The sequence below is a fragment of the Pelophylax lessonae genome, assembly GCF_965119305.1.
Source record: "Pelophylax lessonae genome assembly, chromosome: 5".
In the NCBI taxonomy this organism is placed as follows: domain Eukaryota; kingdom Metazoa; phylum Chordata; class Amphibia; order Anura; family Ranidae; genus Pelophylax; species Pelophylax lessonae.
The window spans coordinates 552837155-552856181 of record NC_138772.1 but is presented as its reverse complement, the minus strand read 5'-3'; the positions used below and the strand labels follow the sequence as shown (position 1 = coordinate 552856181).

The window sequence follows — 19027 nt, the reverse complement described above, 5'->3', positions numbered from 1 at the left end:
ATTGTCAGCTTCTCCTGTCCTTCGGAAGACACCACCCCCAACTGGTCCAAATTTGGGCATTGGTTCTTTAGTTGATTATGAATTGCAGATGGTTCCCAATACATACTTATGAATCTGTCGGTAGCTGTGTTGCGCACCCCCTTTGTTAGACTGCTTTTGGATGTCCTGATTGTATCTAAATTCCTGTGTCCCTCAATGGACGAGAAAGAAAATACAATGTTTCTACTTACTGTAAAATCCTTTTTTTTTTATATTCTAGTCCATTCAGGGACACGGGTTCCACATTTCTTTTTTTTTTTTTTTTTCTTTTGCTCTGGGATTTTTTTTTTACAAAACTGGGTAGAAGAGGGGTTATACGGGGGGGCAGGTTTACATTTTTTTTTTTACTTGCCAGTGTACTAACTTTCTGTAGGTGGCAGTACAACCCGAAGGTTTCTAAATTCATTTGTTCCTCAATAGGCTTGAAGAAAAAAAAAGTACATTGAGTATAAAAATAATTTCTTGTAAAATGTCGGACCTGTCAATGTAGTTGGAAAAAAAAAAAAATGTTTTTTATTATGCAACTTCCATTAACCAGTTCTGGACCAGAAGATTTTCCCCCTTAACCACTTGCCGACTGCCTAACGCCGATCTACGTTGGCAGTCAGCCCCTCACACACAAAGTGACGTAGGGCTACGTCACTAGCTTGTGAGGGTCTAGGGAGCGAGCGCGCGCCCCCGGAGGCGCGCTCCCGCGTGGTCACGGACCCCCCCGCGCGTGTGACCAGCGGACGCGATGTCCGCCGGTCACTCGGCGATCGGCGGGGGAGAGGGAGAATGTCAGGCAGCTTGTGAAAACAAGCCACCTGTCATTCTCCTCGCTGTAAAGACACTGATCACACGGATCTAGTATGTAGATCCGTTGATCAGTGTCCTTACAGCTCAAGCCACAGCCAATCACAGTAGAAAGCACGCCCCTAGGGACACACACAGCCCCTCCCTCCCAAATAAAGTTAACCCCTTCACAACCAGTGTATTTTTACAGTAACAGTGCATATGTATAGCACTGATTACTGTAGAAATGTCACTGGTAACCCCAAAAGTGTCACAAATGTCAGTCAAGGGTCCGATCTGTCCGCCGCAATGTCGCAGTACCGCAAAAAAAATCGCAGATCGCCGCCATTACGCGTTAAAAAAAAAAACAACAAAAATGACAAAAATCTTTCCCTTTGTTAGTAAACGCGATAACTTTTGCGCAAACCAATCAAAATACACTTTTTGCGATTTTTTTTTTTACCAAACATATGTAGCATAAAACAAATTGGCTGAAAATTTTAAAAAAGTTTGATTTTTACTTTTTTTTTGGGGGGGAATTTCATATAAAAAAATGTGAAAAATATTGCTATTTTTGCAAAATTGACGCTCTTTTTTTGTTTATAGCGCGTGATCAAAAAATCGCACATGTGATCAAATACCACCAAAAGAAAGCTCTGTTTGTGGGAAAAAAAGGACGTCACATTCGTTAAGGTACAGCGTCGCACGACCGCGCAATTGTCCGTTAAAGTCACGCAGTGCCGAATCGCAAAATACCCCCTGGTCAGGAAGGGGGTAAAATCTTCCGGGGCTTAAGTGGTTAATGACCAGGCTACATTTTGCGATTCGGCACTGCGTGACTTTAACGGACAATTGCGCGTTCATGCGACGCTGTACCCAAATAAAATTTATGTTCTTTTTTTCCCACAAACAGAGCTTTCTTTTGGTGGTATTTGATCACCTGTGCGATTTTTTGATCATGCGTTATAAACAAAAAAAGAGCAACAATTTTGCAAAAATAACAATATTTTTCACATTTTTTATATGAAATTCCCCCAAAAAAATGTAAATCAAAATGTTTTAACATTTTAGGCCAATTTGTTTTCTGCTACATATGTTTGGTAAAAAAAAAATCTCAAAGTGTATTTTGATTGGTTTGCACAAAAGTTATTGCGTTTACTAACTAAGGGAAAGATTTTTGTCATTTTTATTGTTTTTTTTTATTTTAACGAGTAATGGTGGCGATCTGCAAATTTTTTTTTTTTTTTGCGGGACTGCAACATTGTGGCGGACAGATCGGACCCCTAACTGACATTATTGACACTTTTGGGGTTACCAGTGACATTACTACAGTAATCAGTGCTATACATATGCACTGTTACTGTAAAAATGACACTGGGAGGGAAGGGATTAACTTTATTGGTGAAGGAGGGGTTAAGTGTGTCCCTAGGGGCGTGTTTCTAACTGTGAAGGGATGTGGCTGTTTGTGTAACTACAGAGATATACCATCCTACATAGCAGGACCGTATGATCTCTGCACTTACACAAGGGAGAATGACAGGCGGCTTAGTTTACATCAGCCGCCTGCCTTTCTCCCTCTGTACCGGACGATTGAGTCCGCCGGTCACACATGTGGGGAGCACAGTGAACGAGCGGGGGCGGGAGCGCGCCTCCGGCGGCGCGCGCTCGCCCCCTATTGGCTCGCACGCGAGTGAAGTGACCTACCCATACGTCACTTTGCCTGCACGGGGCTGACCGCCGCAGTATATGTACTTGCGGCGGTCGGCAAGTGGTTAACCACTTCTGGACCGGAAGATTTTCCCCCTTAATGACCAGGCCACATTTTGCGATTCGGCACCGCGTTACTTTAACTGACATTTGCGCGGTCGTGCAACGCTGTACCCAAATAAAATGTATGTCCTTTTTTTCCCACAAATAGAGCTTTCTTTTGGTGGTATTTGATCACCTGTGCGATTTTTATTTTTTGCGCTATAAACAAAAAGAGCAACAATTCTAAAAAAAATATATATATATATTTTTCACATTCTGCTATATAACATTCTCAGGAGGGGAAGCTGCCCCGGGCGCAGTGAAGCAAGAGGGATGAAGGCAGGGTGGTACACCTATTCTACAGCATGTATTAACATTGGGGGAGCACATGTGGATCCTTGCCTTGGGCTTTGGACGACTCTGTCCTGGTACTGCAGGGGGTATTAAAATCAGTTTTTCTCAATTAGAACCATATAAATGGAAAAATAATAATCATGCTCGGACCTTTATTGGAGTGTGGGGGGGCTGTAGGAGTAATTTGGGTCACGCCTGGGCATGAGTAATGTTAATAATGTTAATTTAGCCTTTTTAGGTTTTAGATTTCACCTCTTTTTATGCACCGCACTTTGACAAACTTTTGTGTTGAGCTTTAATTTGGAGAATAAGGGCGGAGAGCAGCCAATCAGAAATCAATTTATTGCTGAGCTGTATAAAGCAGGCTCCTCCTACTTGTGTACATCCAGGCTGCTCATTGGTGGGATGTGCTGTGATTGTCCATACTGAGCTTTGTTTGATAACAGTTCACTAGGCACCAGATGGCTGAGCCGCCATTCACTGACGCTGGGGTCACCACATGATCCGCTTCCCGCACAGCTTAGGGACATCTATGGCGTGGATGAGGCGGATGGGGGTTTGTTCAGCCACTGAATCTTCGGCTTCCTTTTTGCTGCCTTCAGAGGCTTTGTTCTTTACTGGTGTTGTCCAGAACTAAGAGATGGAAAATTGATTAGTTTGATATATATATATATATATATATATATATATATATATATATATTATATATATATATATATATATATATATATATATATATGTATTCTTTTCATGTGACAACACTGAAGAAATGACACTTTGCTACAATGTAAAGTAGTGAGTGTACAGCTTGTATAACAGTGTAAATTTGCTGTCCCTTCAAAATAACTCAACACACAGTTTAAACACACATTAATGTTTAAACTGCTGGCAACAAAACTGAGTACACCCCTAAGTGACAATGTCCAAATTGGGCCCAAAGTGTCAAAATTTTGTGTGGCCACCATTATTTTCCATTATTTTCCAGCACTGCCTTAACTCTCTTGGTCATGGAGTTCACCAGAGCGTCACAGGTTGCCACTGGATTTCTTTTCCACGCCTCCATGATGATAATCAATGGTATTCATTTTACCTCATCCTAAAGTTATGGCTGATCGGTGCATTTAAAAACATCCTAATATAGTCTGCGATCAAGTGAAAAAATGGGATACCAAAGATAAGTAAATGATAATGTCCACCAAGAGAGAGTCTCTTACAAATCAACTGAATATGGCATAGTGTCCACCACCTTGAAGCTCTCTTCAGGGGTGGGGAATACTTGGTACATACTGAAATAAGAACAAACAAAGACCGCACCAATGTGGTGTAAAACCCTCAGTGTGACTTTATTGCATAAAAAAATATATTCACAAAAGAAAGAAAACTGGATGATCTGAGGGCTCTGATGAAGAAGAAATACCCTCAAAATGTGTAAGTATAATAAGGCTCTGATGAAGAGGGTGTGCTCTTGAAACACGTCAGTATGATGAGGCTCTGATGAAGAGGATGTGCTCTTGAAACACATCAGTATGGTGAGGCTCTGATGAAGAAGATGTGCTTTTAAAACCCCGTAGTATGTTGAGGCTCTGATGAAGAGGGTGTGCTCTTGAAACATGTCAGTATGATAAGGCTCTGATGAAGAGGATGTGCTCTGGAAACATGTCAGCAGGATAAGGCTCTGATGAAGAGGGTGTGCTCTTGAAACATGTCAGTATGGTAAGGCTCTGATGAACAGGGCGTGCTCTTGAAACGTGTCAGTATGATAAGGCATTGATGAAGAGGGTGTGCTCTTGAAACGTGTAGGTATGATAAGGCTCTAATGAATAGAATGTGCTCTTGAAACACATCAGTATGATGGAGCTCTGATGAAGAGGGTGTGCCCTTGAAACACATCAGAATGATGAGTCTCTGATGAAAAGGGTGTGCCTTGAAACACGTCAGTATGGTAAGGCTCTCATGAAGAGGGTGTGCTCTTAAAACACATCAGTATGATAAGGCTCTAATGAAGAGGGTGTGCTCTTGAAAATGTCAGTATGATAAGGCTCTGATTAAGTGGGTGTGCTCTTGGAACATGTAAGTATGATAAGGCTCTGGAAACACCTCAGCAAGATAAGGCTTTGATGAAGAGGGTGTGCTCTTGAAACATGTCAGTATGGTAAGGCTCTGATGAACAGGGTGTGCTCTTGAAACGTGTCAGTATGGTAAGGCTCTGATGAACAGGGTGTGCTCTTGAAACGTGTCAGTATGATAAGGCTCTGATGAAGAGGGTGTTTCTTGAAGCGTGTAAGTAAAATAAGGCTCTAATGAAGAGGATGTGCTCCTGAAACACATCAGTATGATGAGGCTCTGATGAAGAGGGTGTTCTCTTGAAACACATCAGTATGGTAAGGCTCTCATGAAGAGGGTGTGCTCTTAAAACACATGTTTGATAAGGCTCTGATGAAGAGGGTATGCTCTTGAAACATGTCAGTATGATGAGTCTCTGATGGAGAGGGTGTGCTCTTGAAACCTGTAAGTATAAGGCTCTGATGAAGAGAGTGTGCTCCTGAAACACGTCAGTATGATAAGGCTCTGAGGAAGAGGGTGTGCTCTTGAAAAATGACAGTATGATAAGGCTCTGATGAAGTGGGTGTGCTCTTGAAACACATCAGTATGGTAAGGCTCTCATGAAGAGGGTGTGCTCTTGTAGGATGAGTCTCTGATCGAGAGGGTGTGCTTTTGAAACCTGTAAGTATAAGGCTCTGATGAAGAGAGTGTGCTCCTGAAAAACATCAGTATGATAAGGCTCTGAGGAAGAGGGTGTGCTCTTGAAAAATGGCAGTATAAGGCTCTGATGATGTGGGTGTGCTCTTGAAACACGTCAGTATGGTAAGGCTCTAATGAAGAGGGTGTGCTCTTGAAACACGTAAACATGATAAGGCTCTGATGAAGAGGATGTGCTTTTGAAACACCTAAGCCTGAAAAGGCTCTGATGAAGTGGGTGTGCTCTTGAAAATGTCAGTATGATAAGGCTCTGATGAAGTGGGTGTGCTCTTGGAACATGTAAGTATGATAAGGCTCTGGAAACACCTCAGCAAGATAAGGCTCTGATGAAGAGGGTGCGCTCTTGAAACATGTCAGTATAATAAGGCTCTGATGAAGAGGGTGTGCTCTTGAAACATGTCAGTATGGTAAGGCTCTGTTGAACAGGGTGTGCTTTTGAAACGTGTCAGTATGATAAGGCTCTGATGAAGAGGGTGTGCTCTTGAAACGTGTCAGTATGATAAGGCTCTGATGAACAGGGTGTGCTCTTGAAACGTGTCAGTATGATAAGGCTCTGATGAAGAGGGTGTGCTCTTGAAGCTTGTAAGTATGATAAGGCTCTAATGAAGAGGATGTGCTATTGAAACACATCAGTATGATGAGGCTCTGATGAAGAGGGTGTGTCCTTGAAACACGTCAGTATTGTAAGGCTCTCATGAAGAGGGTGTGCCCTTGAAACACTTCAGAATGATAATGCTCTGATGAAGAGGGTATGCTCTTTAAACATGTCAGTATGATGAGTCTCTGATGGAGAGGTTGTGCTCTTGAAACATGTAAGTAGAAGGCTCTGATGAAGAGAGTGTGCTCCTGAAACAGGTCAGCATAATAAGGCTCTGATGAAGAGGATGTGCTCCTGAAACATGCCAGTATAAGGCTCTGATGAAGAGGGTGTGCTCCTGAAATGTGTCAGTATGATAAGTCTCTGATGAAGAGGGTGTGCTCTTGAAACATGAAGTATGATGAGGCTGTGAGGAAGAAGGTGTGCCCTTGAAACACATTACATATGATAAGGCTTCGATGAAGAGGGTGCTTCCTTGAACATCTTAAGCTATGATAGGGCTATGCCGAAGAAGGTGTGCCCTTGAATTACGTAAACTATGATAGGGCTATGCCATGAGGGTGTGTCCTCGAATTACGTAAACTATGATAGGGCTATGCTGAAGAGGGTGTGTCCTCGAATTGCAAAAGCTATGATGGGAATTTGATGAAGAGGCTGTGCTCTCAAAATGCGTAAGCTGTCATGCTAATATAATAAATAATCAAAAAAGCAGCAACTCAGATGTGGGATAGACACAAAGATAAACAATATATAAAAGTGAAGTTGTGCTGTTAGTTTATATTAAATCACACAAAGTTTACCATGTGCAATATTAACATTGAACGATAGATAAAAGATAAAAAAAAAAACAATAAAAAAGAAAATTATAATATTATAAAAATCCCAAAATAAAGTCCTTCCACACCGATAATTCAACACCAGTGCAAAAATAAATTCCAAACACAATTTCCAAAACACAATTTCCGAAACACAATTTCCCCGTGACGGTAGATTCTTCCACCACCAAGTGTGATATCCTGGGTGGGTCCAGCGACGTGCTGACGTCACCGTGCTACTGGGATCCCGTAAGAACAGGCGAGATTGTTACAGCCGGCTGGCTATGCTATTTTATGCGGGTTTATTCCGCGTTACTGTAAGTGCAATTAGTTTAACCAGATATTAAAGTTTAATACGTTTTTACACTATGGCGAATCTTTTATTACATATATGGGGAGTGTTACCTTCTGAGAGGTTTTGAAGTTGGATTAATTGCCGAATGTTGGCAAAGGAGATTTAACCAATCCGCTACCCCTCTCTGGAGATGCAAGGCCCTGGCTGGGTATAAGCCACAAGTGCTGCTAACCTGTTGAGGTCAATATTTCTGGTTGGTAAGCAGGCAATCTTGTTTTTGTGGTGGAAGAATCTAACGTCAATGGGAAGATATACAGTATCTCACAAAAGTAAGTACACCCCTCACATTTTTGTAAATATTTTATTCTATCTTTTCATGTGACCACACTGAAGAAATGACACTTTGCTACAATGTAAAGTAGTGAGTGTACAGCTTGTATAACAGTGTAAATTTGCTGTCCCCTCAAAATACCTCAATACACAGCCATTAATGTCTAAATCGATGGCAACAAAAGTGAGTACACCCCTAAGTGGAAATGTCCAAATTGGGCCCAAAGTGTGAATATTTTGTGTGGCCACCATTATTTTCCAGCACTGCCTTAACCCTCTTGGTCATGGAGTTCACCAGAGCTTCACAGGTTGCCACTGGAGTCCTCTTCCACTCCTCCATGATGACATCACGGAGCTGGTGGATGTTAGAGACCTTGCGCTCCTCCACCTTCCATTTGAGGATGCCCCACAGATGCTCAGTAGGGTTTAGGTCTGGAGACATGCTTGGCCAGTCCATCACCTTTACCCTCAGCTTCTTTAGCAAGGCAGTGGTTGTCTTGGAGGTGTGTTTGGGGTCGTTATCATGTTGGAATACTGCCCTGCGGCCCAGTCTCTGAAGGGAGGGGATCATTCTCTGCTTCAGTATGTCACAGTACATGCATATTAAAAAAGAATAGCGCACACATGCAAAAGAAATGACTATCAAATATGAAGACAATCCATAAACAAAAATGGGGATTTAGTCCCACCATATGGCCATATCGTGCTCAAGCCCACCACTACTTCAAAGTACCCCATTATCAGTGGGTCCTACACTATCCATAAAAAAGGATGAATCCAGCCTCTCTAACCCTTGGAGACAACACTCCTTGCTGGGAGAGATGTGCTAATGGGACTTTTATTTATGGATTGTCTTCATATTTGCTAGTCATTTCTTTTGCATGTGTGCGCTATTCTTTTTTAATATACATGTCGCTTGGTTCATAGCTGCACCAGCTTTAGAAATACATGTTCAGGGTTTTCTCCCCCAATGTTTTGCTTGTTTATTATGTATTCGGTCTGACCAGACTTCTGGGGTTGAGCACCCCCCCACCACCCCCCCCCCCCACACACACACACACACCTGTACTCTATCAGTGTTCTCTATCAAGTAGATATAGGAGGAGTCCCTTGTAGTGCATTAGCAAATCTCTCCCAGCAAGGAGTGTTGTCTCCAAGGGTTAGAGAGGCTGGATTCATCCTTTTTTATGGATAGTGTAGGACCCACTGACAATGGGGTACTTTGACGTAGTGGTGGGCGTGAGCACGATATGGCCATATGGTGGGACCAAATCCCCATTTTTATTTATGGATTGTCTTCATATTTGATAGTCATTTCTTTTGCATGTGTGCGCTATTCTTTTTTAATATGCATGTGACAGTACATGTTGGCATTCATGGTTCTCTCAATGAACTGTAGCTCCTCAGTTCCAGCAGCACTCACACAGCCCCAGACCATGGCACTCCTACCACCATGCTTGACTGTAGGCAAGACACACTTGTCTTTGTACTCCTCACCTGGTTGCCCCCACACACGCTTGACACCATCTGAACCAAATAAGTTTATCTTGGTCTCATCAGACCACAGGAGACGGTTCCAGTAATCCATGTCCTTAGTCTGCTTATCGTCAGCAAACTATTTGCGGGCTTTCTTGTGCATCATCTTTAGAAGAGGCTTCCTTCTGGGACGACAGCCATGCAGACCAATTTGATGCAGTGTGCGGTGTATGGTCTGAGCACTGACAGGCTGACCCCCCCCCCCCCCGACCCCTTCAACCTCTGCAGCAATGCTGGCAGCACTTATACGTCTATTTCCCAAAGACAATCTCTGGATATGACGCTGAGCACGTGCACTCAACTTCTTTGGTCGACCATGGTGAGGCCTGTTCTGAGTGGAACCTGTCCTGTTAAACCTCTGTATGGTCTTGGCCACCGTGCTGCAGCTCAGTTTCAGGGTCTTGGCAATCTTCTTATAGCCTAGGCCATCTTTATGTAGAGAAACTATTCTTTTTTTAGATCCTCAGAGAGTTCTTTGCCATGAGGTGCCATGTTGAACTTCCAGTGACCAGTATGAGAGAGTGAGAGCAATAACACCAAATATAACACACCTGCTTCCCATTCACACCTGAGACCTTGTAACACTAACAAGTCACATGGCACTGGGAGGGAAAATGGTTAATTGGGCCCAATTTGGACATTGTCACTTAGGGGTGTACTCACTTTTGTTGCCAGCGGTTTAGACATTAATGGCTGTGTGTTGAGTTTTTTTGAGGGGACAGCAAATTTACACTGTTATACAAGCTGTACACTCACTACTTTACATTGTAGCAAAGTGTCATTTCTTCAGTGTTGTCACATGAAAAGGTAGAATAAAATATTTACAAAAATGTGAGGGGTGTACTCACTTTTGTGAGATACTGTATGATGGAAATTGTGTTTGGACACTATTTATTTTTGCACTGGTGTTGAGTTTAAAGGTGTGGAAGGACTTTATTTTGGGATTTTTAAATTATTATAATTTTCTTTTTTATTGGTGCTTTTTGACATTGTTCAATGTTAATATTGCACATGGTAAAATTTGTGTGATTTAATATAAATGCACAGCGCAACTTCACTTTTATATACTGTGAGGTTGTGCCCATGTTGGCAATGCAGGTTCGGAGGGTCGAACAGCCAAGCCTGGTGGTCGGAGACATATTGGTTTAATGATGTGCAAACTCATCTCGTTTTTTGTGAGTGCGTTATTTTATATGCAATAAAGTCACATGGAGGTTTTTTTTGTTATGCCGGTGAGCGCTCTGTTTGTTCTGTACAATAATATAAACTAAACTACAAAATATCCCCCTTAATCCAGTGAATCATTCCTAATAAAATAGGTGTGTTATTAATAACAAGCGTTTTATGTACAGCTCGTATACAGAGGTTATAGAGAAGAATCCCCCCCCCCCCCACCCCTTTAAAATATTCTCATTTTGTTGCTTTGCAGCCTGAAATGAAGACAGACACTGTTCTTGTTTTATCCAGCTGTACTTACTCAGTTCAATTTATAACATCCAAGTGAAAGATACAACACCAACATCTTAGAAAAAAATAAAAATTCATAATCAGAATCACTGAGTTGGAAAAAGGATCACCCCCCCCCCCTCCTAAAAAAAATGACTTTCAACCTTCTCAATGGCACACAAAGCTATTTATTTTTCAATGGTAATCAGCTGTGGTCACTTTGATTAGCTCAGCATGAAAAGAGCTTTCCTGAAGCATTTCAGTCCCTGGCAGTGATGGGAATAACGATGTTAAAGTAAACGTCGTTACTTAACGCCATTACTTTTGCGGGTAACTAGTAATCTAATTGATTACTTTTCCCCCTGCGGTAACGCTGTACCCATTACTTAAGCGGCGTTACTACAATTACATCTACTGCCACTAGATGGCAGTAGTGTAATTCCTCCTCACTCCTCTATGACCCTGCCGGCGCTGTCTGCGGTACTGGCATGTGTGACATGGAGGAGAGCGGAGAGGGAGAGTGGACCGGCTGAGGGGAATCGTGAGAGCGGCGAGAGCCCTGCACTGTACCTGTACATCCACCAACCCCCCTCCCCATATACATCTACCTACCCACCTTATATACCTACCTACCCACCCTATACATCCACTGACCCCTATATACACCTACCTACCCACCCTATACACCCACTGACCCCTATATACACCTACCTACCCACCCTTTACACCCACTGACCCCTATATACACCTACCTATCCACCCTATACACCCACTGACCCCTATATACACCTACCTACCCACCCTATACACCCACTGACCCCTTTATACACCTACCTACCCACCCTATACACCCACTGACCCTTCTATACACCTACCTACGCACCCTATACACCCACTGACCCCTATATACACCTACCTACCCACCCTATACACCCACTGACCCCTTTATACACCTACCTACCCACCCTATACACCCACTGACCCCTATATATACCTACCTACCCACCCTATACACCCACTGACCCCTATAAACACCTATCTATCCACCCTATACACCCACTGACCCTTCTATACACCTACCTACTCACCCTATACACCCATTGACCCCTATATACACCTACCTATCCATCCTATACACCCAATGACCCTTCTATACACCTACCTACTCACCCTATACACCCACTGACCTCTATATACACCTACCTATCCACCTTATACACCCACTGAGCCCTATATACACCTACCTATTTACCCTATACACCCACTGACCCCTATATACACCTACCCACCCACCCTATACACCCACTGACCCTATATACACCTACCTACCCACCCTATACACCCACTGACCCCTATATATACCTACCTTCCCACCCTATACACCCACTAACCCCTATATACACCTACCTACCCACCCTATACACCCACTGACCCCTATATACACCTACCCACCCACCCTATACACCGGCAGTGTACCACGCAGCCAGCCAGTACCACTCACCGAATACCACTCATACAAGTTATTTGACATATTTGATTATTTTTTTTAAAGTAACGCAATAGCTACTTTCCCTAGTAATTAGTTACTTTTTTTACTGATGTAACTCAGTTACTAACTAGATGGCAGTAGTGTAATTCCTCCTCACTCCTCTATGACCATGCCGCCGCAGTTCTGCAAAGAAGAGTGGGCAAATATTGCAAAGTCTAGATGTGCAAAGTTAGTAGACAAATCCCAACAGACTAAAGGCTGGAATTGCAGCAAAAGGTGGTTCAATTAAATATTGACACAAGGGGGGGGGGGGGGTCCTTTTTCCAACTCAGTGATTCTGTTTTTGTATTTTTTTATTCCAGACATGTTGGTGTTATATCTTTCACTTGGATGTTATAAGTTAAATACAGCTGGATAAAACAAAAACTGTGTCAGTCTTCATATTATTGCCCTGCCAATATGCAGGCAGGTATGAATTTATGTAACTTCTAAAACAATGTCTTCTCCCTGCAGCCATGACAGCAGGACTCTGTAGTTTGTCTCCAGGACAACCTCCTGCTTATGATTGACAGACAAATTGCAGGATCTCCCAGCAATGTCCTTAGGGTTGATGCACGGGGAGCTTTATTGTTGGTTGTGTACAGCTAGATGGATCTAAAGTGTGTATGGCCTATTACTTTTCCTAATTTTGAAAGATAACAGCAAGTGCACTGTAGGGGGCTATTTCAAGATCTGCAGACAGAAGCAGGTAAGAAACGGCTGGATTGGGCAAATGTTCAATACCATCTAGTGTAGCCAGGGATTTTTTTCTCAGAGAAAAGGTGCAGGAACTCCCCTTTTCCAAGTCACTCCTTCTCTCCGCCTCCTACCCACCTCTGAGCACCGTTCCTTGGTTCCACCCCCTACCCACCTCCCAGGACCACTCCTTTTAGATACAGAAGCAAGTATCATTCGTGGTAGTAAGTAGGAAGTAAATTGTATGGAACTTGTTAATGATAACAAGAAAAGCAGTAAAAGAGATCCCCCTGCAGTCAGCAACAATAGATCTTTCCAGTACCAACTGGACCACCTGCGACAAAATACACCCCCAGCAACAATAGACCCCCCCCCCCCCCACAGCAACAACAGATCTCCCCGCAGCCAGCATCTATAGAGGCCCCAGCTACTATAGAGCCCCCAGCAACAATGGACCACCAACAAAAACTAAACCCCACAGCACCAATAGACCCCAGCTGCAACAAGAGGTCTCCTTGCAGCCAGCACCAATAGGCCCTCCATCAACCAGCAACAACAGACACCTCCAGCAAAAACTGACCCCCCCAGCAACATAAACCCACCCCCAGCAACAATAGACCCCCCCTGCAAAAAAAAAGGACCCCCTTCAGTGACAATAGATTCTCCAGCAGCCAGCATTAATAGACCCTGCAGCACATCCCAGCTCTTACATACACATTCAGTGCTGGAGGTGCCGGAACTGCGTTCCCCCACGTTCCTGCTGAAAAAAAGCCCTGAGTGTAGCTATTTTGACCTTCTGGTGGTCCGGTCCCATACAGACCTGCTCTGCCTTGGATTTATGGGTCCCCAGTTGGAGGATCCCCCTCTTGTCAGCGCTCTGTCCCTTGCTCCTCACACCCCCCTGCTCTTGGTGATGGTTATGTTTCGGGTGAAACGTTGGAGAAGAGCTCAGTTGGTGGACCAGGTCCGACTTGAAGACTTTCCATCGGTTCTGCTCCAAGAAGATCCTACAGAGGTCATTGTCACTGCCATAGACAAAGTTAGGAGGACAAACTGTTAGAATATGATCATATCTGAGCCAACATGCATTCATTGTAAGGTGTCGGTACAGTAGAATCGAGATGACAATCGTTTGACCAGACAACAGATCTCTGGGGGGATGGAGACTACTGGAAAGAGGCCACTGCCCCCATAGATAAGCTTGTGACTAAAGTGTGTAGAAGCAGCCCCACCTCTCACCTCTATATCATACACATGCATGCCCAGCCAAGCCTAGAGCTCCTACTTAATTGAGAATCAAGATGATGGCCGTACTCAGGTTCAGTCTCTTCTCCGCCATTAATGTTCTGTTCATGGTACAGTACAGAGTAGAAAAAGACAGCGACAGATGGTTATGGCACATAGACCATTGTTATACCCAAAGCACCACACCTAGGTCATTGTTATATCCAAGATACAGTGTATAGGCCATTGTTATACCTAAGATACGGCATCTAGTCCAGTGTTATACCCAGGATATGGCACCAAGGTCATTGCTTATCCAGATATGGTACCCAGGACATTATTATACCCAGGATGTGACACCTAGGCCAATGGTATACCCAAGAAATGGCACCTATGTAATTGTTATACCAAGGATATGGCACCTAGGTCATTGTTATACCCAAGATATGGCACCTAGGTCATTGGTATACCCAGAATATGGCACCTATGTAATTGTTATACCAAGGATATGGCACCTAGGTCATGGTTATACCCAAGATATGGCACCTAGGTCATTGTTATACTAATGATATGGCACCTATGTAATTGATATACCCAGGATATGGCACCTAGGTCTGGTAATAACCAAGATATGGCACATAGGTCATTGTTTTCCCCAGAATATGGCACCTAGGTCATTGTTATATCCAAGATACAGCACTTTGGCCATTGTTATACCCAGGATATGGCACCTAGGTCATTTTTTCCCTATAATATGGCACCTAGGTCATTGTTATACCCAGGATATGGTACCTACAGTAGGTCATTGGTTATTGTTATAGCCAGGATATGGCACCATGGTCATTGTTATATCCAACATATGGCACCTATGTGATTGTTATACCCAGGATATTGCATCAAAACCATTGTTAAACCCAGGATATACGGCACCTTGGTCTTTGTTATACCCTAGATATGGCAACAAGGCAATTGTTATACTCAGGATACAGCACCCTAGACCCTAGTCATTGTTATACCTAAGATATGGCACCTAGGTCATTGTTTTCCCCAGAATATGGCACCTAGGTCATTATTATAGCCAATTACAGCACTTAGGCCATTGTTATACCCAAGATTTGGCACCTAGATCATTTATTTTTCCTAGGATATGGCACCTAGGTCATTGTTATACCCAGGATATGGCACCTAGGTCATTGTTATACCCAAGATATGGCACCTAGGTAATTTATTTTCCCTAGGATATGGCACCTAGGTCATTGTTATACCCAGGATATGGCACCTAGGTCATTAGGTATTGTTATAGCCGGGATATGGCACCTTGGTCATTGTTATATCCAACATATGGCACCTATGTGATTGTTATACCCAGGATATTGCAGCAAAGCCATTGTTAAACCCAGGATATGACACCTTCGTCTTTGTTATACCTGTTATACCCAAGATATGGCAACAAGGCAATTGTTATACTCAGGATACAGCACCCTGGTCATTGTTATACCCAGGATATGGCACCAATGCCATTATTAAACCCAGATTATGGCAGCAAAGCCTATGTTATTCCTGCAGTATGATATCTAGAGATGTTCATATTCCAGTTTGAAATAGGTTACCTAGGCCATTGCTATACCCAGGGTGTGGCACCTAAGCCATTGTTAAATCCAGGATAGGGCACCAAGGTCATTGCTATACCCAGGATATTGCACCAAAGCAATTGTTGACCCAGGATACAGCACAGTTATCATTGTTATACCCGGGATACGGCACCTAAGTCATTGGTATTCCCAGGATAAGGCACCAAGGCCATTGTTAACCTGGGATACAGCACCTAGGTCATTGTTATACTTGGGATATGGAAAATCAGTCATTGTTATACCCAGGATATGGCACGTAGACCAATGTTACACTCAGGATATGACACCAAGGCCATTATTATACCCAGGATATGGAACCAAGGCCATTGTTAAACTCAGAATATGGCACCTAATCCATTGTTATTCCTGCAATATGGCATCTAGAGATGTTCATATTCCAGTTTGGAAAAATGTCCTGATTAGGTTTACCTAGGCCATAGCTATAGCCAGGGTATGGCACCTAGGGCATTGTTAAACCCAGGATAAGGGCACCTAGGTCATTGCTTTACCCAGGAAATGGCACCAAGGCCTTTGTTATACCTAGAATACAGCACAGTTGTCATTATTATACCCGGGATACAGCACCTAGGTCATTCTTAACCCAGGTTAGGGCACCTAGGTCATTGCTCTACCCAGGATATGGCACCAAGGCCTTTGTTATACCTAGAATACAGCACAGTTGTCATTATTATACCCGGGATACAGCACCTAGGTCATTCTTAACCCAGGTTAGGGCACCTAGGTCATTGCGCTACCCAGGATATGGCACCAAGGCCTTTGTTATACCTAGAATACAGCACAGTTGTCATTATTATACCCGGGATACAGCACCTAGGTCATTCTTAACCCAGGTTAGGGCACCTAGTTCATTGCTATACCCAGGATATGGCACTTTGGCAATCGTTGTACTCAGGATACAACACCTGGCCATTGTTAAACCTGGGATACAGCACCAAAGCCGTTGTTATATTTGAGATATGGCACCTAGTCTCATGCTTCTATCCCTGTCCTTGCCGTCAGCCGCTCTCAAGGGTACTTGCACCCTTGTTGCAAGGCAACAAGGATAGTGTCCACGCAGTGACGATTGCCAGTGGTGGCGGGCCTTTGCTGGGTCTACTCATTGGTAGTCAGTGGGTTGTTCTGCCTGCATAGCCTTCCTTCTCACTTTGATTGGCCAGCAGCCAAACACCCTTGGTTCTGGCTGTCCTGCCCTGATTGGATGAACTTCTCTGCTACCTACCTACCCTGGATTGCTACCTAGCTTCCCACCTATCATGTCCTGCCTCCTGTGCTACCTGCCATCCTGAATACTCTTTGGATTGCAGCCTAATTTGACCTTAGAACGGTCTACTGGATTACACATGCTTGCTACTTGTCCCGACCTTCAACTGTCCCTGGATCCTGTTATCTGTTACTGCCTCTCATCTGACCATCGTAAAGTCTACAGGTACCCTCACTTAAGCTGGCCATAGACTGTTTTTCTTTCCTGCAACCACAATCAGTGTTGATGGGGGAATTTCTCCCACTGAGCCATTGTGTTCTCCCAGCGGGAGCCATCCCGATCAACTTGGGTACATTCAGCCTGCACGTACATGGTTCCAATCTCAGCCAGTCCCTGCTGCACCAGCTGAGATTCGAACCATCTATGGCCGGCTTTAGATCATTGCTATACCCAGAATATGCCATCTAGGCCATTGTTATACCCAGAATATGGCACCTATGCCATTGTTATACCCATAATATGGCACCTAGTTCATTGTTATACCCAGAATAGGGCACCCTAGGCCATTGTTATACCCAGAATATGGCACCTAGGTCATTGTTATACCCAGAATATGGCATCTAGATCATTGTTATACCCAGGGTACAGCATTTAGGCCACTGTTATACTCAAGAATTAGCACCTAGGTCAGGGGTCTCCAAACTTTCTAAAAAAAAGGGCCAGTTTATTGTCCTTCAGACTTTAGGGGGGCAGACAGTGGCAAGCAGGGGTGGAAATCTTACTGGCATCAGTGGGAATAAACATCACCACATTTGGTATACAGTGGAGGAATTGTGCCCCATCATTGGTATCATTGGGAGACCCATTGTTGGTGTCAATAAGAGAAATGGTGCCCCATTGTTGATGTGACTTGCCAGAATATTGTCTCGTATCAGTAGGACAATAATGCCTCAAGGGCTGGATAATGGCAAGCAAAGCACTGCATCTGGCACCTGGGCCACAGTTCGGAGACCACTGACGTAGGTTATTGTTATACCCAGGGTACAACATTTAGGCCAGTGTTATACCAAAGATTTAGCACCTAGGTCATTGTTATATCTGTAAAATGTACCTAGGTCATTGTTATCCCCGGGATACACCAGCCCAGCCATTGCTGTATTATTGCTGGGATACAGCACATCAGCCATTTATAGCTGGAATATGGCACATAGGCCATTGTTATACCTGGGTTACAGCACCTAGAACATTGTTATACGTGGGATATGGCACCTCGGCTGTTAATATGCCTGGGATATGACACCTTGGCCGTTGTTATAACCAGGATATGGCAATATGGCACCTTGGTTTTTGATACACCTGAGATACAGCACCTTGGACATTGGTATAACCAGGATATGGCACCTTGGTTGTTGATATACCTGGGATATGCTATATTTCTCTCCTTCAGCTTTTTTAGGGTGGCGAGATCGGCTAGCTCTGAGAACTTGTCCAGCTTGATCCGGATAACCTCTGATCCCTGGCTGATGACTACCATGGAGCGCGGGTCCTTCTGCTCAGACATGGGGAGGAAGCTCAGATCCTGTGGGGAAAAAAGGCTTTTATGTATATATTGCAGAGCAAGAAGCAAAAAGAATAGGAGCAAGACCCATAGCAGCCAAATAAAATCCATCTCGTACTGATCTTGCTCCACTGAAGAGAATGCAGATCCCCTATTGTTTATCACAGTCTGCTTGCAGCGTCTAAATCCTTGAACTGTAAATAAAGTTATTAGTGTGACCCACCAGTTCTTGTTATAGGTGGAGGAGGCACCCAAGAGTCACGTGAAAGTGATTAGGTGTGTCAGAAGACCAATACTCATAGAGTTAATGCTCATACTTGTGATTGCATGCATGTGGCAGCACCTTGACAGACTTTGGCCAGTAAATGAAAATGAGGTAACCGCACTCCAATTTGAAGGTGAAGAAGATAAAATCTGTTTATTGAAAAATTCCAAAAAGCATGAAGACAAAAAATCAGAGACAGGGGACAAA

The 19027-nt window shown here is 43.6% G+C and overlaps 1 protein-coding gene across 1 annotated transcript in view; it reads right to left on the bottom strand.

Moving 5' to 3' along the window:
* Positions 1-3328: 3328 nt before the first annotated feature.
* LOC309555788 (cyclic nucleotide-binding domain-containing protein 2-like) overlaps positions 3329-19027 on the bottom strand; it is a 267741-nt gene continuing 252042 nt past the window's right edge. The window contains exons 13-15 of the mRNA XM_082257946.1: positions 18416-18576; positions 13741-13945; positions 3329-3549 (exon numbers count right to left, since the gene is read on the bottom strand). Coding sequence (XP_082114072.1) covers positions 3409-3549; positions 13741-13945; positions 18416-18576 — 507 coding nt within the window. The 3' untranslated portion in view covers positions 3329-3408. The remainder of the gene's footprint in view (positions 3550-13740; positions 13946-18415; positions 18577-19027) is intronic.